Source organism: Channa argus, chromosome 11 (assembly GCF_033026475.1).
Source record: "Channa argus isolate prfri chromosome 11, Channa argus male v1.0, whole genome shotgun sequence".
NCBI classification, from domain to species: domain Eukaryota; kingdom Metazoa; phylum Chordata; class Actinopteri; order Anabantiformes; family Channidae; genus Channa; species Channa argus.
This window is the reverse complement of record NC_090207.1, coordinates 21,340,630-21,360,966: the sequence shown is the minus strand read 5'-3', so window position 1 is coordinate 21,360,966 and position 20,337 is coordinate 21,340,630. Positions and strand designations below refer to the sequence as shown.

The window sequence follows — 20,337 nt, the reverse complement described above, 5'->3', positions numbered from 1 at the left end:
TCTGTCAGCTGCTGATACCAGAAGCTATCTGAATGGATCCTAACCAACCTCCTGACCGAAGTGGTGTGACGGGTTTTCCTTGGCTGGGACGCAGACAGCAGCCATCTGAAAAGCTGGCTGTAGGACATAGAGGGTTACCACTCGCTACAGAAGGGCCTGGGGTAGGACGAGCCAGAGGTTTTCTCACACCTGGCGATTCTCCACAAAGACCAGGAGCCACTCTGCCTATCACTCAACCTGGGGTTGGTCGAGCCAGAGGGCTGCTGGTGCAGCCTGATGTTGGAGCAGTTGGCCGAGCTAGAGGGCTGCTTTTCCTCGCACCTGAAGAAAAAGTAGGGGTGTCGAGAGGTGCAGTCTTGCCTACTCTTGAGCTACAGCCTGGAAAGACTCGTCCATGTGAAACTTTGGCATGGGACCAAACACAAGAGACTCTGTCTTTGAGAACAAAAGAGGTTCGAACCAGAATTCTGTCTGTACACATGTACGATTTGCTTTTTCTAACTTTCTTATTATGATTGACCTGCATTAACAGTTTTTAAGGCTTTTGTTTGTATACAGGTTGACGTCCCTGTCCGTGGTCAAGGATCAACATTGGTCTCAATGTTTAGAGGAATGGGTATTGATCCCTCCGTGACCTCATGGGGAAGAGGAACACAACCAGTAGGTCTGTACAATAAAAGCTGAATTTTATGGAAAAATATTCAACAGGGCAGGGTTATTGAGGGCTCTTTGTGGAGTTACATTTAAATATTAGAATTATGGTCATGATCTGCATTTATACCACATTTTTCTACCTTATCAGTGTCCAGAGTACTTTACGCTGCTTCTCATTTACTCATTCAAACCCACAATCACTATAATGTTTACATGGCCTTAAGTAACCAGGTTACGCTCTGCTTTCTCTGGAAAGCTGGTTTCTTAAGTGTCATGTAAACAGGAAAGCTGGTTTCCAAATTCGGGGTAGGTGATTAAGGAAACCTGGTTTCCCCAGGTAAATTTCATTTGGAGAATGAAATATGCATAACCAGGTTTCTTATCAGCTTTCTCTGACTGCGCATGTGCTTAACTAAATGCTGCAGACAGTAAGCTGCACCCAGCACAGTAACAGAATGAATGAAAGAAGAGATTGTTAAGAGGTTATTGATGCCGCCTCATTTTAAAAACAGTCTGCCTGAGGTCCGACAGAAAATGTAATTAACACAAAGTGTCTGATAGATTTTTAAAATTCAGATTGGATTGGATAAGCTGTGTCTTTCCTTTGTTCTCCCCCTGTGCTGTCACTCTGTTGCAACACGAACACACCCAGAGAGAGAGAGCGAGTAGTCAGATGGCAATACTTTCTGTCTATACAGTTAAAATTTGTGTGCCAGGCTTCTAAAAGAAGTAATGGGTGCAAGAGAAATCAGAATACTCATGTGCTGCATGTATACGTGGATTTCCCGTAAAAAGGTTTCTCAAGCACATGTTAACACAGTTACTTAAGAAAGCTGATTTCTCTGAGTACCTCCGTTATGCAACTGCTCTTACCCTGAACTTGGGCTTCAGTGTCCTTCTTAAGAGAGATAATTGAATCTAAAATTTGTAGTGTTTATGCAGTCCTGCAGCTCTGCGGAGAACATAATCTGTTTATATAACACAACACAGTTCAAGAATATCAGACTGCAGCCTTCCGAATGGTTGCACTATGTATGTATAGAAGAACCAGAAGAAGTTTTATTATTTTTTTGATATTGCTGCAGGAAGAGGGGCATCTGAAAATGTGGGAGAGATGAAGGTGCAAGGTGCCCCAGTAGGCGTTATGAGCAGTCCAGAGAGCATCAGCCAACCCGAGAACCTGTTCGGTAGAGGCAGCAGGTAAGAGGCAATGAAGTGAAATGATCTGTGTATTGCTCAAAAGTTACACATTTTTTTTACCTGAACTTAATTGTCTATAAACCAGTGTGACCTAAATATGTTTAAATTGTATAAAAACTTCCATTAATATGCAAGCAACCTTTAAAATCTCTTTTAAACAGTATAATTAATACTTGAATTTTACTTTTTCTACTTATTTTTTGAAACCACATAAATATTTATAGTAAATTATAAACATAGTCTGTCTTAGAAGACATTCAGCCTGGATTAAAAACGATTGCCCCATGTCATAATAATCATCATCTTAGAACTATCCTTGTTTGAAACAAAAACCAGCATATTGGCATCCCTCTAACTGGGTCCAGATTATATCTCACTGATCACACCCAGTGTTCTCACACTTATCTTGTGGTGGAGGACATTAGTAGTGTCCTAAAAGTCTGTACTTGGAACTCTTGTTTTTAATCTGTCTTCCCATTTATCATATTTTTTCCATCTTTCTAATCACTCACTAATTGCTCTGTAAACTGGCTGAAATTTAATCTGAATTTACATAAAGTAGTAGTTACTTTATGAGGGCTCTATGGTGTGAGAGTTTAGCAACTCGACTGAAACTTAAATTGTGCAAGTCTGAAAAACTATTCGGGTGCAAGTGACTCAACTATGAATGTATATATTCAAAATGTTTCTTAACGGACTGCATTTTATTGAAGAAGAGCGCATTTAATGAAATTATCAAATCTAAAAATTGTGGCGTTTGTGTCTCTATTGTGTAGCTGCATTCTATGGCCGAGATGAGAACAGGAAAACAGAATCTCCTGGTAGGGTAACACAAATACCTGAACACAGTTCACAATTATGAATGTTCTTTCAAGTGATGAGGTATCACTCTGTTTTGAGAGCTTTGGGGACTACAGACTATCAACTGATGGGGGGTTTGTCAATGGCTGATCCTTACAGATGTATCCCTTGAAAGTTTCAGGTTTTTTATTTTTTTATTTATTTTTTTTTGTGTGTGGTATCAAGGTATTTTCATCATCATCTCCTCATAGGCTACTGTGTGCAACATATAGTTCAGTGTTGTTTAGAACAGTTTATTTCAGACTAATCTAATGATGAAACCAAATCTGAAAACCCCCAAACCATTGCAGACAATTGCCCGATTCTACTATTGTTGTTTTGCAGCGCAATCAAATTCTCTGTGCTGCCTCGTTGTTGTGTCCCAAACCCGCGACTATACAGAGAGGCTTACTAAGAGTGAAAACCTATTTAAAATTTGGACTAAATGCAGATTTACTTACTTTCTGCTAGCTTGAGACAATAAGCATTGTGTTAACTGGGATCAGTTGAGAGTAGAAACCTCGTTCACCTCACATGTTTGTTACAGCAGCTCCTGTTCAGGGCTGAGGAGATGATCAGTCTGTTCTCCTGTTTGTACACAGGAAAATCACCAGTGGTAACTTCTAAAATAGAAATTGAACACTGAGCAGTTGGTTTTGTTTGATGAGTAAAAGACTGTAACTGGTCTTTTTCAGAAAAACAAATCACATTGATCAGGCCGCTCCGATGTGCTGTAAATAAAACACTGTTGCCCAATTTGAACATTTTAGAACATGTTGAGCCTCCTGTGGGCGCTGATTGCGCACGGAATTAAAGCGGATTTTCACACCTGAGGACACTTCTCACTCGGGTGATCTCCCGCTGTGAGTTCCGTGTCTGAAAGGCCATAATGTCCAGAGTAAATGTCTTAAACAGGCTTATGACTCCACCCAGTTTCGACTTGACTTTAATTTGGTTAAAGTCCAGTATCTGTATGGACCAATGTCATAGGTTACTTGAAATCTGAATATCAAGTTCCCATAAGTAATTTAATCGTGTTTGATGAAATTCTGGTCAGCGTAAATCGCAAAGATGACTTCAATTGAGGCTGGACAATAACTCAACTCATCATCTGTCTAATTATTTTCCCTTTGTTTTTTTGGTAACCTTTGAGTACAGTGAGTCATTCTTTGTTATAGTTTTCTTAAAGCCAAGTTTATCTTTTGCTAAGTAAGAGAAGCTCTTACAGTATACTGCAAGGATGGACTCTCCCTTTTGGTCCTGAAAACCTTCAGAGATCTGATCAGCTCCTCTCTAGTCAGGAAAACTAAGTTCCATGTTAAGTTCTAAGAAAGGCTGATGCTCTGAAATGCTTATAAATATGATTTAAATTTAACCTTTCAGCCTTTCTTTCACCGTCACGTATAACAGTTTATTATATTTCCTGTGTTGAACACCAGTATTCAAACCATGTTAATTCTTTACCTGTATTTATTACATCAATAAATAATCATTTATAGATATCAGTCAATTTGGCATTTATTTCTTTGGTTATAGAAGTCAGAAATTACTGCACAAGATTTTCTGCTGAAGAGCCTGCCTCTGATACTGTATGTTGATTGAATTATTTTACCTTAATTTATCTCTGTGGACTCTACACAGACTGTGTTGTCCTCACCTTTACATCTTAGACATGCTGCTTTATTTTGGTTTGTTTGTTTTTTCTTTTGCATAAATTTCAAGTCAAAGTTCCTACTTACCACCACACTTGTTTTATCAGAACACACATGAATTTCCTGCTCACATAGTATTTGATGCTGAATGAGTGAATAAGTTGGGGGCAATGATAAATCACACGTGTTCTTGCATTAAGTTCTTTTTGTATTTTGTTTAGTTGGTATTTCACAGCACCCACTGCTTAAATGAGACAAGTGTTTAAAAACGGTTCCCATTAATATGTTGTTTCTATTAATATTGGTCTGTTCCTCCGGAATTTTCTTTGTTTACTGGCACAGTAGCACTGCCTGTAGTGATGCTTTACCCTCCAAAGATTTGAACACAGTACACATAGGTACATGCAGAGTGTCTATAGCACAAACATCAACTATACCTCTTTAAGAAAAAATGTTGAATCATGGTTTTCTTGTAACAGCTTCACTGTTGGATGGATGGTGTTGCATTCTAAGTGGTCTTAAAAAACTTGGTCTTAAAAATGTCGAACTTGTCTAAACTTTGAGCTGCCTTGATATCTTTAACAGCTCTACATGCCTTCTCATACTCTGTTCTTCCAGTGGGGTCTAGAGCTTTTAGCTGCACTGATCTTTGTCTTTGGAATTTGCTTCCAGAAAACATTTGTATCATAGATTCTTTCTCTAAATTGTACCTTGGGACTTATTTCAAACTGCTTATCCTTTCATGAGTTCTGACTGAAGCTTTTAACTTTCTCTGTGCTCTCTTCATACCACCTATTATTGATTAGCGTTTTTTGCTCTTTGTGACCTTGAGCAATCTTTAAATAAATTGTAATAACCATAGCCACAATTGAAAAATCAGATTTACAACCTTGGCTGTGGAATTTGACCTCTTACAGTTTCCATGGCCGAAGTTTGCCCCTTCACATGATGGTGGGACTTGGAAGAGCAGCAATGCCACAGCTTGTAGTAGGAGGAGGACGTCCACTACTTCCATCTTCTCCACGAGACATATCTGTTTCTGATCCACAACCAACCCTGCACACTCAGCCTTCCCCCACAAGTAAGGAAACTTGAAAAAAAGTCTTATTCTTTCTGCAATTTAAGAAAAACTGTCTTTTTTTTTTCTTTCTTTCTTTTTTTTTTAAGTGAAGTTAAAATCGATAATCAAGCGTCATGAAAGTTAGCAATTTAATAATTATCCTATATTGTTCAGCCCTAGTATGTATCTAATCAAATGCAATTAATGTGAAGGAACTGTGCTCACTACGAAAGATGTCATGGAGCTTTCTGCTATTGCACCAGGAAAGACAGAGTTGAAAATGGAGGAAGTCCAGTAAGTAGATGTTCTTCTTTCCATTACCTCCTGTCCTAGCTCCTCACTCTGAACTCCAGCTGCCAATAGGTGTGTTACTCTTGTGGTTGTTTAGCCTTACTGGAACCTGTTTAAACAGGCATCAACAAAGCTCTCTCTCACTGACTGCTTTCATGGTAGAACGGTCAGTCAAACGAATAGCTTAGTTTGCATATTATGAGTTGTCCTTCTTTAGTATCACTTTTACACTGCGGTATGCTTGTGGTTTAACCTTTTAACCATGCTCCTTAAATTAAATTAAACATTTTACATCTGGTAGTCTGAGTTGAACTTGAAGGTCTGGTATTATAGCACTGCAAGCTACATGTCTGTGGGGTTGCTTAGGAAACTTTTAGGAAACAGGTTCATGTATGAAAAAGTAATGCAATCCCATAACCCATAATGTTAGAGACAGAATCAATAGGAAGTCTTATGTCTGCCTAATCGTCCGACAATATCAACATAAACATAGTGTTATAACAGTAGCAGTGTGATGTACCAGATGTAAATTTAGTGTTTTTCCAAAAGGTGTTTATGCATCCAAAGACTGTTTCAGGACTGGGGACAAGGAAGTGACTTTGTGATGTTGGTGGAGAAAGGAGAACTTCACCAGCTGTTTATGCATCCAAAAGACCCTTTCAATTGTGGTATTCAAGTTCGACTCAGACTTTGTACCACGAGACACTTTGACATTTTCACCACTGAGCCATAACCAGCATTTACTCTGCTTTATACCATTGTTCATTGTTTTCGTCTTTTCCTTTCTCCTCTAGTTGTGATCATCCATGTTATCATTGTTGATGTGTTTGTTGGACAAACTAAACAAATGCTTGAGGGTGGAAATTCTGGTTTCTACAGCACAGCGTTTGTAAATGTTGCATTGTTAAATGTTGGATTTGCCAACTAAGGTTTGTTGGTATAGTGCACCTAATTACTGTGCGAGGTTTTGCTTTCTGTAGCGCTGCTGCAGCCACTTTCATTTCACTACCAACCATAGTGACTTCTCCGTGCAATTATAATTGATTTATAAAACAAATTGGTTATGCAGTTATTTTCCCTGTAGTCTAATTTTAGAGGCTATTTAATAAAATTTGTCTTTTGTCTCCTGAATTGATGATGGTTTACATGTCACCTCTAAAACTGCAGGTGTGACCTGAACATGCATTTAGTTTCAGTTTATAGCTTTACCTAAGCTAAGTCTATAAATTTGACCCGACTCTGAGATCCTTGCTGCCAGCGGTCATTTCGACAGCCTACTTTCCCATTCTTGATAACTCTCTTCTAAGGAAGAACAGAGAGTGTAGCACTTCTATCATTGCTGAACTATCTATCAGGCCCCAAAAAGCTGAAACAGCAGTAGAGTGGCAGGAAGAAAGAGACATAAACACCATGGAATGGTGTGGAATGGCTTGTAATCCCGATCTTTACCTTTTATCAGTTAACCCTGATCAGTACTAGAGGTCTGCATGTTGTATCAGGAAGACTGTTGCACTTTGGCTTGACATAAACACTACAACTCACTTTGTAAAGGTGACTGTGGTTGTGTGTCGTACTGGAGTTATAACTTTTTCTGTGTATTCTCTTCTGCTCAGTGAGCCACCTAATAAAGCTGGAACCAAGGGATCTTTTATAAATATTGCCTCAAACCACATCCCGATCCACTGCAGGAATGAAGTTGTTTATCAGTACCATGTTACATTTACGTAAGTTTTGTATAATTTAACTGTTTTCAGCAGCCATTCATGATGTTGATAGTGAATTTTTTTTTAAAGCACAGTATAAATATGAAATCGACATGGGGAGGTGAAAGCTATAATTACACTGAAGCACTAGTGTTGATCAAATCCAGCTACTAAGCAATTTTAACCAATAGGTGGTTTGCTCAACACTGTCAGTCCAAGGAAGCTAAATATATTTTATATTATCTTTCAGTCCAAACATTGAATCAATGGCGATGCGTTTCGGGATGATGAAAGATCACCGCTCAACCACAGGGGAAGTAGTGGCTTTTGATGGCTCCATACTCTACCTGCCAGTTCAACTGAATGACGTAGGTATCACAGTCCGATTTTACGGGAGCAGAGGTTCACAAAATTCATAGTTTACTTATAAGGACCACCTGCCATGTTTCCACCAGTGGCGGATGAAAACACTTGTCTAAAGTGCTACTTTTCTTCCTCTTCCCTTGTGCCAGTTTATCTTATTACAACCATGAATATCAAATCCAAAGGGTCAGAATTTTTTACTCAAACCAACCTTTCTATTAAATTTCATATAATTCATACAATTTCAAATTATTTAAAGGCCGTTGTTACTGTTGGTTGATTTAAAGTTGTATATGTTTGCATAATATTTTAATGGAATGCAGGTTGTTGTTCTCAAGGCTTTGAGACGAAATGATAATGAGGAAATACAAATCAAAATCCAGATGACGAAGATTTTACCACCCAACTCTGATCTGTGCCTGCCGTTCTACAATGTAGTGCTCAGGAGGTATTTTGAAATTGAGACACACTCTTTAGACTTATGGTAAATAATAAAACTACACACATTTTGCAACACTGACAAAAGAATCTGTCTCTCATCCACTCAGTCACATGATCATGTCATGTTTAATTTTGTTTAGTATTTTTATTGAATATCCCTACTTTAAGAAAAAACAAATTATTATCTTACTGCTATAATTTGTGTTTTTAGTTGTATCTGTAAGTGTTAAATGGCTTTTCACACAAAGCCAGACTACTTTAGAAAATTGAACTTTTTAACACTTTGAGAATGTTTAAACGAAATAACGTGACTCATTGTTCTTTTGTTAAAGGGTAATGAAAATCATTGGACTGAAGCTGGTAGGGCGAAATCATTATGATGCAGAGAGCGCGATAATACTTGAAAAACATCGGTTAGTACGACGTTACACTTGAACGTCAAGGAGCAGACACTGGCTAGTATCCTGATAACCGTGGCCTATTTATTGTCCGGTTTGTTCTTGTAGGCTTCAAGTATGGCCGGGGTATTCAACCAGTATCAAGCGCACCGATGGGGGCCTATACCTTTGTGTGGATGTGTCTCACAAAGTCTTACGGAATGAGTCTGTGCTGGATGTCATGTGAGTACACACTCAACAGCAGCATATAAACATAAGCAACTTCAATCTATTAAAAAAAAAAAAAAAAAAAAAAAAAAAAAAAAAAAGGAAAAAAGGTATTTTCTGCTTAAATAGAATATGCCAAAACACAACAGTTTCTTTTCTGTCAAAAAAAGGAAACGCTGTCCTTTAACCCCTGCTGTTTGCTAGGAACACACTGTACCAACAGAGCAAAGAGAATTTCCAAGATGAGTGCACCAAAGAACTGATTGGCAGCATTGTCATCACCCGTTACAACAACCGCACCTACCGCATTGATGCCATTGAGTGGGACAAGTCACCCAAAGACACCTTCACTTTAATGAATGGCACTCAAACCACCTTTGTGGAATATTACAGGTGGGACTACCTAATAATTCGTCATAACTGAGTAGAAAAGTCTAGCAGATGTTTTTGTTCTCGTGCATTGAAATGATACAAGTTTATTTTAATCAGAACAGCAGTTAAAACATTAATTATATGTAGCTATTTGTGTAGTTTTCTTTTCTTTTTTTTGAATTAACATACACATTTATTTTTATTGCATGGACTTTAATTCTTTTTACCAGCAAACATTATGGCATTACCATCAAAGAGATCGACCAACCCCTGCTTAGACATCGGCCAAAGGAGAGATCCAAACCAGGAGGGAAGGTAAAAACTCTTTTCTGCATCCTGCAGTTTTAACATAATAAAAAATGTTTAATGTTTTTAGATGGGTTTAGAATAAAGCACTATAAAAGGGGGACACTTGTCTGACATGACTTGAATTCTTGCATCAGAATGCCACCTTGTGCCTACAGTGGGTCTTGCAGTCATCTCAAGTTTGACATGCCATTAAATAAAAATGGCTTTACAACAACTGAATGTCATCTCTACCATTTTTCTCTCACATTAGAGCAGTAGATAATTTACTGTGTAGATAATTTTATAATATTGATTTATTGCAGCAAATCATTACTGGAGAGATCCTTTTGGTTCCAGAGCTTTCCTTCATGACTGGAATCCCTGAGAAAATGAGGAAGGACTTCAGAGCTATGAAGGTGGGTTTCATGTCTCAGCACCATATTGTTGTCTTGTTAGCTTATCCTGTGAGCCCACAAGTACAAAGTCTGTATTATATGCATGAGCCTGTGCCTGGAGCACGGGCACACAACAGATTTAATTTCTCCTGTGGGACTCAAACAATGTCCCACTTTATATTACATGTGAGAAACGCAGCTCCGGGGCTTATTTCTCCAGATATTGTCTGGAGTTCATATGTAAAAGAGGCTAAAATTATATGTTGAAGAATGTCAGTTAAAGGATAAGAGGTGCTTTGTCTAAATAGAGTCTTGATTATGTACAGTGTTTCAACAACTTTAAAGGGGAGAAATTTTTAACCAGATACTTCAACTTAAAGAGAAATCAGCCACGGGGTTATAATTTTGTTCTTTGTAAATGGCCTATCAAGGGCTGGGTTATTGGCATATACTGTACCATAAACCAGACATCCCCAAACATTAATACAGCCCGGTGGTTTTAATGCTGTAGTGGGCAGTAGTCAGCAAGGGCACCAGCCTGCAGCCACTCAAAGCCACACACAGCAACCTGTGGTACACTGTGTCCTTAGACATGTTGATCATGGCCAGCATTACTATTCATTCATGCTGACCTGCTGGGTTTAAAATTTTGGTTTATCTGTGTAAATTTAAGAAGAACAATTTAACAGACATTGCTTGATAGCAAGCCTCAAGAACATATTTAAGTTGTCTTGAAGATGAGCATTTCTTCATAAGAAACTTACAGCTCTCAGCAGCCACACACACTGGGTCGACTGTGGCGCAGAAAGGTAGAGCCTATCCACCAATCTCTCAGGTGTTGGTTCAATCCCCAGCTCCTCCAGTCAAAGTGTCGTTGAGTAAGACACTGAACCCCAGCTAGTTGCTCCCAGTGAGCGTTGGCCACCTGCATAGCAGCTCCCCCATTGGTGTCGGAGTGTGTGTGATTGTGAGTGCAAATGGGTGAATAAGAAGTAGTGTAAAGCGCTTTGTGTCAATAGGGAGAAAAGCACTATTGAAGTGCAGACCATTTACGCAACAGAATTGTCCTGTGACAGACTCCCAACAAACTGAGTTTACAAGTCTGTATCATGCTGTTTGTACAACTGAATATAAAAGCACCAGAGTAAATAAAACCTGATTTGATTTAAAGGGGCTTGGGGTGCATGTTTGAATAAGATCGGTAAAGATGGACTTTATATTCTACTTAAGTGAAGTTAGTTTAAAGTTGGAATTCCAAGCTCTCTGTCTGAATACAACAGGACATCACACAGGGAGAGCATGGGAGCAATTTATTGTGTAGCCCTAAGGTGTATCTATAATATCTTCCCTGTTGGCGAAAACTCCCTCTTAGTCATATTCCACTGTCTTGAACATTACAGCTTTCAGAAATTGTCTTACCCTGCCTAAACGGATATACAGTAGACTATAGCTCTTTTCCTTTAACTGTAGGTAATATCTGTGGTCTTCACACAGCCGAATTGATATTTGCATCCAAATTGCATTTTAAGCATGTGGACATTGTAGATATGCAAAATGTCTGTCTGGTAGACTGTTAATCTATCTTTTGCACACAGATGGGATCATCTACAGCAAAATTATGACAAGCTAGGGATGATATTAATAAGCAATTTATAGATGTATTCCATCATGTCAAGTTGATTAATATGACAAAATGTTACTTTAAGTTTTACAATGGTCATGAAAAACACGAATAGCTGATGGGTGAGAGGCTGCTGTGTTGAGCAGGCTCTGCTCCACTCAAAACGCTTGTTGAAAATTACTGATCCAAGTTCAAATCCATCAATTAAAACACACACAGCCTATTAGCTATAGGTTTTTTAAAAAGGCATCTCCAGAAGCTAGGCTTCCAACATTAACGCACCAAAACCACAAGCATCCTGTTTCAAATAGAACATAAGATATGGGAATGAGATAATTTAAGTCGTGGCCACAGGATATTGATTTTCTCCCAGATGTCACTGTGGTGAATCTGTAAGATGGCAATATTGCTACAGCACACACTACAAGTTCAGTTAGAATGACTTGAAGAAATAAGACACAAAGTTGAAGAACTCTGGAGAAAGATTTGGTCTATTTGAGAAAACATTCACGGATTAAGCCCCAACAGAAAGTAAGAAATGTCATGTCCACCCAGAGCACCAGAAGGTAAATTCATGTAAATTGTTACAAATGCACACTTCAAAATGTTTATTTTTTTTCCACATACTGTAGGACCTGACTATGCACATCAATGTGAGCAGTGAGCAGCACACCCACTCAATAAAGCAGCTTTTGAAGAACATCAGCACTAACCCAGAGAGTCAAATGGAGTTCAGCCGATGGGGACTGGAGATCGGCCCAGATATCTTGGTGGTGAGGCCCTGCTGTAAACGTATTCCTAAATTCAACGTTTTTATTTCACCTTATTTTTAATAAATGCAAACAGTGATAGTTACTGTCTGTCGAAAATATTAGACGTGAAACATTCTTGAGGAACATGGAAATGCTGAGCAGAACTTCCATTTGGCTTTACTTTTGTCATTGTCAGTTACCTTAATATGCCCCCACACAACAGGCTTTTCCTTCTCTGCCTACCTGCTTAACCAACAGGTAATGGGTATCACGTCTGAGAAATTTTACAAGCATGAGTAGTCCAAATACACAAGGGCAGGATCGGACCCAATACTGCTATCAGCATTGAGACGTTTCTAAATTCAACTATGATGCTACGTCAGAGACAAACCCAGGATTCTTCAGGAAATATAACTTTTATATCTGTGAGACTTAAGTAAATTATTGTGCAACACATGTTAGGAGGTGAGAGGACCAGATGGTTTGAACAAGTGACCATTGCAGCAGGTATTAGGTGTTAATTAGATAGAAGGGTAGTACAACTTTATAAAGGCGAACGTTAACCTCCATGTAAGCTTCAAAGAACTGACAGATGACGTGAAACCATGAGAATAAGGGGGAGTGTGAGTGGAGTTGTATTTGAGAAAGAACTGCATGTAGTGCAGGCAGTAATGGTCAATTATGAGCTGTAGCCTTTGTATATAAGAGGAGCCTCAATTTCTGACCTTGTACCCTGAGGAACATGATAAAAGCAGCTGGTCTGAGCTGTGGTCCGAATGTAATTGTGCAACCAGGAGCTGGACTCCTTGTTTCTTTAAAGTCCCTGCTTTAAGCTTATAGATATTAGCAGACAGGTTTAAAGGTAACCAGACTCTTTGTACATGTAGAGATGTGTAAAATCAATCTGTGTTGTGCCGACTACTGTAAATTGCATTGTCTTTTTAAGCTCCCGTCATATTTTATTTAGTAACAACATGAAAAAGTATAGGTTTCGGTTCAGGTGTAGTACTTGGGTACTCAATCATGGTCAGACCAGAGTATCTTATTCCTGACAGTGTGAAAGTCCTTAAGGTGCTTTTTTGCAAACTCAAAGCAGGTCTTTACGAGTTTTGCTTTGAGCAGAGACTTCCATATAGCCACTGTGCCATGAAGCCCGAATCAGTGAATGGCTTTTTCTGAGCTCTGCAGGCAGTTTGTTCTGGCTTTTGTTCTGATACAGAATGCAGCTGTGAGGCCTTGTATCACAGATGACTCAAATCAAGGTGTAGAACCAGCATAGATGAAAAGAAATTAAAGGCACCTGACCTAAATTTCAAGTTCTATTGCAAAGGCTCTGAATACTTCTGCCATACTCATGAATATGTATGAAAACTGTGATATTTCATTTTTTTTATATTTTTAATACATTAACAGACATTTCTAACAGATATTGTGGGGCACTAAGTGTAGCTTAATGAGGGGGAAAAAATGAACAACTGTATTATCGGGCTGAGCATAAAATGTAAAAGTGAAAGCCTTCTTTCTTTTTATAGTATTCAGGGCAGCTTTATTTCCATTGCCATTATTTCTTATTGCATATTCCTGTAATTTGACACCATACTGTGCATTTGATTGTCTGTTTAAGGTTAAAGGAAGAGCTCTGCCCATTGAAACTATCTGTCTGCAGTCTTCATCCTTTGCCACCAGTGCTGACGTATCCTGGTCCAGGGAGATTGTCCGGGATGCTTCAATCAGCTCTGTGAGAGTTTGTTTATTAATGCTGAATACGATTTAGCGAAATGTAACAACACAAGGTTTTAGTTTGGAAGGTTTGGGAAGCGGCGCAGCATCATATTCCAGCCTCTCACGTGTTTTTCCCACAGTTGATGTACTATTGGTCCATGTAGACTTAATTCACACTGATGGTAGCCACAGTTAACTCCTGTCCTTGAGTCATTTCATAAACACGTAGTTTTTTTCCTCGGGAAGGGAGAATGTATTACTTTGTTTCCTCACCAACTTGCCCATCCTAATCTTAGATCCCATTGTCCATTTGGGCCATCTTCTACCCTTGCCGCTGTGCTGATCAGGCTGAAGAGCTGGTTTCCACCTTCATGAAGGTAGCTGGCCCAATTGGGGTACAACTGGCACCACCCATTCGTGTGAAGCTGAAAGATGATCGTACTGAGACTTATGTCAAGAGCATCCACTCTCAGCTCACTAGTGAGGTATGACATTAATTCCTTTTGGAAAAAAGTCTGCATCCTAAATCTAAATTTATTTGATAATTAGAGGGTGATATTTACGGACATTTATATAGATAATATAAATATACTAATTATGTTAATAAATAATGAGGATGAAGGGCAGCATTTTAATAGTTATTTAATGCACAAGGCCCCAATGCATGTGTATATTTTAAATATAGTCTCAGCCCTTTTGATAAAGATGTCTCTAAATCTGCTATACATTAAGTTAAGTTGTGTTCACAGCTTCGAAGATGGCCTGGCCTTATGCTCGCTTTCACAAAGCTAATGTATTGTAGCCTTACCAAACTAGGTGTTCTAAGAAATTGAAAGGTCGTGTTATGTAGATGCAGTGTAAAGAAATGACTGTAGGTTTAAAGCCTACTTGTTTAGTAAAATCTCTGCTCAGGCAAGTAGAATGCATTATGCAAGCAGCCATTCAGGTAAGTGAAAAATTATTCTTCATTTTGCCAATCATTTAACAATATCCGGTTTAAACAGAACTAATAGGTGCATTGGCAAACGGTCTTTAAAGCTCCTACCTCTAAAAAACCAAACTACTGCGGTTAAAAGAAGCTCCCTGAACTTTTTTCATAAATTGGCTATTACAGTAGCTGTGTCGTGGTTAATGTTATAGCTTTCTGTATATATCTTAACATGCATTATTTAAAGTTGCCCCAACTTTAACATTTGTTTTGATTATCACACATTAAAGACATCTGGACAGCCACACAACTCTTCGGTGTAGAAATGCTGAGTATCACTAAACCAATGATGCAGTCAAATCTATCCTTTTTGTAAGGTTTTTTTTTTTTTTTTTTTTTCTTCTATCCATTTGCAGCCAAATATGCAGCTTGTAGTGTGCATCATGGTGGGCAACAGAGACGATCTGTACAGTGCCATCAAGAAGTTGTGCAGTGTTGATTGTCCCATTCCATCCCAGGTTTGTGGTGTTTGGAATGTGTCTGTACATGACTGTCCTAAAACAGAATAGTGCATATTTTATTCATTCATTCATTCATTGTTTGCCTTTTTATTTAAAAATTTGTTTATTTTTACTTATTTGTCATCAGGCAATAAATGTCCGGACAATTTCCCAGCAACAGAAGTTAAAGAGTGTTGCCCAAAAGATACTCCTGCAAATTAATAGCAAGTTAGGAGGAGAGCTGTGGACTGTCAGTGTCCCTCTGGTGAGTGTGGTGTCTTAAGAGCAGGGAAACAGTAAAAACCACCAGCTTGATCTACTGAAGTCCAACTGTTGACCGAAAAGATCCTACTTCTACTAACAATTTGGTACTGTTAAACATTGGTTGTGAAAATTTGTATATCTGAAGAAAGGATTTGAAACAAATCACTAATGGTGCATATTACGTGTTATGGTTTAGTGAAAATAATGTTATCATATTATTACTAGTGGGGGAAAAAAGAATGGATCTCATGTCTCACTTGAATAGAAACACCTGATGGTAGTGGGTGTGGATGTCCATCATGATACCAGCAAGTCTCATCAGTCAGTCATGGGCTTTGTTGCAAGTGTTAACAGGTAATCTTATTTATTTTTATTTTCCGCCCAGGTTTGATTGTTGAATATTACATAGATAACAAAGTAGTGTTACGGTTCATTTAAGTTCATCTTTATTCCGATAATGGTTATATACACAAAGCTTTGTCAAGGTTTTTAGGATTGTGGCTACAAACAATCTACCAGAATATCTTTCAAACAAACATTCTGCCTGCTGATTGGTCGTGAAATCTGTGGTAGAAACTATATAAAAATGCATTTTCCTCCTCCGTATTCTAGCTCACTGACACGTTGGTACTCTCGAGTAACTTTCCAGACACCCACTGAGGAACTGATCCATGGCTTCAGAGTTTGCTTACTGGCTGCATTGCAGAAGTACTTTGAGGTAAATGGCACCAAGAAAAATTTAATATGTTTCACGTCACGTAACTCTTCAGGCCAAAGCTCACAGGTCATATCTGTTCCTCTACGGTCTGTAATCAAAATAAGGCATATTTAAAAAGAATATTGTGTCAGGTATAAATGCAATTTATTTTATTTTTTTGTCTTTTCTGTCTGTCCTGTAAGTTCAGGGTCACCACTGCGATCATTTGCCCGCATGATGATTGGGAGTTTTTACACTAGATGTCCTTCCTGTCGCAACCCTTCCCAATTTCTACCGGGCTTGGGACTGGCACTGCTCACATGCAGTAACCTAGTTTAATGACTCCTATGACATAACACTTGTGGATGTTCTTCTGAACAGGTGAATCATAACTTGCCAGAGAAGATTGTGGTGTATCGTGATGGTGTGTCAGATGGGCAGCTGAAGATGGTGGAACAGTACGAGATCCCACAGCTGATCAAATGTTTTGAGACATTTCCTGGCTATGAGCCTAAGCTTGTCTTCATTGTGGTTCAAAAGCGCATCAGCACCACCCTCTACTCTTGGGCTTCAAACCACTTTGGCACTCCTCCACCTGGAACAGTTCTGGACCACACCCTCACTCAGAAAGACTGGTCAGTTTTGTCATGTCTAGAATAATTTTTACATCAAAATCTACATCAAAAAAGATTCCAGAAACTTATGGTAACAGTAGTAAATAAGTGAACTTTGAAGACAACTACTTACACTTGCTATTAAAGTTTCTAACTTTTAAGGTCCTCCAATCTATTTCAGGGTGGACTTTTATCTACTGGCACATCACATTCGCCATGGCTGTGGACTTCCTACTCACTACATCTGTTTGTACAACACCGCAAACCTCACACCAGACCATTTGCAAAGGTATCTTTTTTAAATCCAGTTTTTTTTTTCCCCCATTTTATTCAGCATTTTACTATGGGAGATGTTGCCCACTCCCATATTGTGTATGTTCTCCTGAAGCCATGTAAACCATCTGCTTCCAGCACTCCATGATTGAGCTATGGTCCTATAACATCCATCCTATAAAATGGAATAAATGTGTGTGGTGCATCTCAATTCACTGTTGCACAACTGACAGCCCTTTATACATCATGTGGCCATGCTCCTAGTAAAGTGAATTCTCCACCCCACTGGTGGTTCAGTGCCCTTGCACATGTAGGCCAAAGATGCGGCCTCAAAAATCCAGTAGGGTAAACTTGCCCTCCTGTCTTCATAAACATGCAGAACCCACAAAGGGCATAAAACATTAGGCCTTTGTTCTAGGTGAGGTGCATTCATGTCCTATGGGGAGAAGAACAGTGGGCAGTGAGTGTTTTCTTGCAAGGCAAAGAGATCTACAGACACCTGTTCAAATGGCTGCTAAATTTGTTCCACCACCTGTGGGTGAGACTCCATTCCTGGTACAGAGAATTCCTTTTGGACTACAAGTCTGCATCCTAAATCCAAATGCCTGGCATGTGTGGCACACAGGGACATAAACCTTGTGCTGCTTAACAAATATATTTTCTGGGCTAGTCTGTGTAGCTGCAGCAAACTAGTACCACCCTGGCTGTTGATATAAGCTAAAAATGTAGAGTTGTCCGTTTTTACCAATGCATGATATCAAGCCTGACTGAGGGGAACTGAAGGATCCACTGCTAGGGGCTTAGTTAGCCCCCAGTGTTTCCCCCTTAAAAAATATATTACGCATGGTGGCAGGAGGGTAATAGAGATTTTGCATGGGTGCACAAGAAAAAAATTTTTATTTCTCATGCAGCACCTTTTAGTTGGTAAATTCCAAGTAAAAAAAAATTGAATATTAGGAAGATGTATGTGTTGCACACAAATAATTTCTCCTGTATGTCTCAGTTAAAGCCCTCTGGGATGTTTGTGCTAATGGTATATATGTCATAATATTCCTACCAATCCTGCTAATTATGAAGTACAATGTTTAACCATGCTATTTTCATAAAGATTTTTTTGTATTTTTAAACTCAATTATAATAAAAATTATAAATAGGCCGCAGAGCAGCGAAATGTGCACCAGTTGTGTTCCTTTAAGACAATTTAATGGTGTTTGAGGGACAGCAATGGACAAATCATAAGATAAACATTTAATTGTCCCACTGTGGAGAAATTTTAATGTTAAAGCAGTAAGAAAAAGGTGCAAATGTACAGCAAGAATTTCTGTTTGGGATAAAAAATAGTATACAGTACAAATAAGTATACAATAAACAAACATTTGCACTGGGGTTGATGTTACTGCACTGTGTTACAGTCAGTAGTAGGAATGTATATTATAGTGAGTATTGGTTCACTGGGAGCAGCTCAGGTTGTAAAGTCTGACAGCAGCAGGGAGAAAAGACTTACAATATCGCGCCTTTAGGCACTTAGGATGTAACAGTCTGTCACTGAGGGAGCTGCTCAGAGATGTCAGTGTGTCATACATGGGTTGAGATTTGTTCTCCAGCTGGGATGATAGCTTGCCTACCATCCTCCTTTCTCCCACCTCCTGTACTTTGTCCAGGGGCCTCCCCAGGACTGAGCTGGCCTTCCTGAACAACTTATGCTGTAGAGATGCTACTGCACCAGCAGACTGAGGCCACCACAGAGTCAAAGGTCTCCAGTAGTGATCCTTGCTCTCCAAAAGACCTTAGTCTCGTCAGCAGAGAGAGTCTGCTCTGTCCTTTCCCATAAATGGTCTGTGTTATCTGTCCAGTGTAGTTTACTGTTTAGGTGAACAGCCAGGTATTTGTGGGAGACCACTCTGTCAATGTCCTTTCTCTGGATGTTCACCAGTGATGGTGAAGAGTGTGTGTGTGTGTGTGTGGGGGGAAGTCCACCTCCAGCTCTTGCAGGTTTTCCATGCATTGATCTAGAGGCAAATCATTATTTTTAATTATTAGGTTATCAAAAATCTTGTTTCAGTGTTGCTTTTCATATGTACTTCTTTTTTTAGTGGGTTTGCCTTATATGGATTTAATGTAAATGTATGGTTAGTTGCATAACACAGCATTATTACTTTGTCCCACTTCAGGTTAACATTTAAGATGTGCCATTTATACTGGAACTGGCCAGGCACCATTCGTGTTCCGGCACCATGCAAATATGCCCACAAACTGGCTTTCCTGTCTGGTCAGTACCTGCACTCGGAACCAGCCATCCAGCTTTCAGATAAGCTGTTTTACCTTTGAGCTGCACAAGTTGGCTACAATAAGCAGAGGAATCCAGTCACAGCAAAGTCAGCTATGAAAGAAAACATTAAAGAGAGATCTCTACATAGAAATCCCATTGGAATTAGAACCTTGATACAAAAGTTTCCCACACCATGAAAAAAAATGTTAATGCTGTTATACATTGTATTGATTGCAATATTGTAAAATTTAAGAGTGTTGACCCAAGTTTTGCACAGTTTTGAGTTTTTAGTATATCTGTAGCCAATTCCTGTACTTTAATTATTCTACATATTCCAGACATTTACAGTTGGTGCTGTCAATCAGTTTATGTGTCTTCACATTAAAAACATAAATCCTAGAATGGATCTGTGTAGAGCTTTGTATATTCTTTTTTCACTGTAACGTTTGTGACACATCACAATGTCATTATTTTCAGTGCCATTTTCATTTCAGGGACTCTGATTGTGGTAATGCTATGACTTTAAGATGCAAAGGTAGATCTTGATCCAAGTGAGATGACCACACAAATATTTAACAGTTCCCACTCATCTTTTCACTTTCAGGCTTCAGTCTGACTTGAATTCCTTCTGCTATTTAGGCAAAATGTTTCTTGTGATTACCAGTGGAAACCTGTATTGGTTAGGTGACTTTGGCAGAGTTCTCCCCACAATCAATGCACAAAATGTATAGATGCAGCACAGTTGGGAAGGACAGAACTCGAGTTGGCAAAGTACACGCAACAACGTTTTTTTCCAAAAGTCGGTTACAATCAATGTCTTTTATAAGCTGAAC

General features: G+C 38.9%; 1 protein-coding gene across 1 annotated transcript; it reads left to right on the top strand.

Annotated features, from left to right (window-relative positions):
- On the top strand, positions 1-20,126 carry piwil2 (piwi-like RNA-mediated gene silencing 2). Its single transcript, XM_067522097.1, has 23 exons — positions 1-452; positions 559-664; positions 1,740-1,854; positions 5,264-5,427; positions 5,619-5,700; positions 7,311-7,421; positions 7,651-7,768; positions 8,087-8,211; positions 8,537-8,617; positions 8,711-8,824; positions 9,014-9,202; positions 9,412-9,496; positions 9,793-9,885; positions 12,118-12,258; positions 13,862-13,975; positions 14,256-14,444; positions 15,304-15,405; positions 15,536-15,652; positions 15,917-16,005; positions 16,264-16,369; positions 16,730-16,983; positions 17,144-17,251; positions 19,407-20,126. The coding sequence occupies exons 1-23, from the start codon at positions 33-35 to the stop codon at positions 19,561-19,563; spliced, it is 3,180 nt and encodes a 1,059-aa protein (XP_067378198.1). The 5' UTR covers positions 1-32; the 3' UTR covers positions 19,564-20,126.
- The last annotated feature ends 211 nt before the right edge of the window (positions 20,127-20,337 follow it).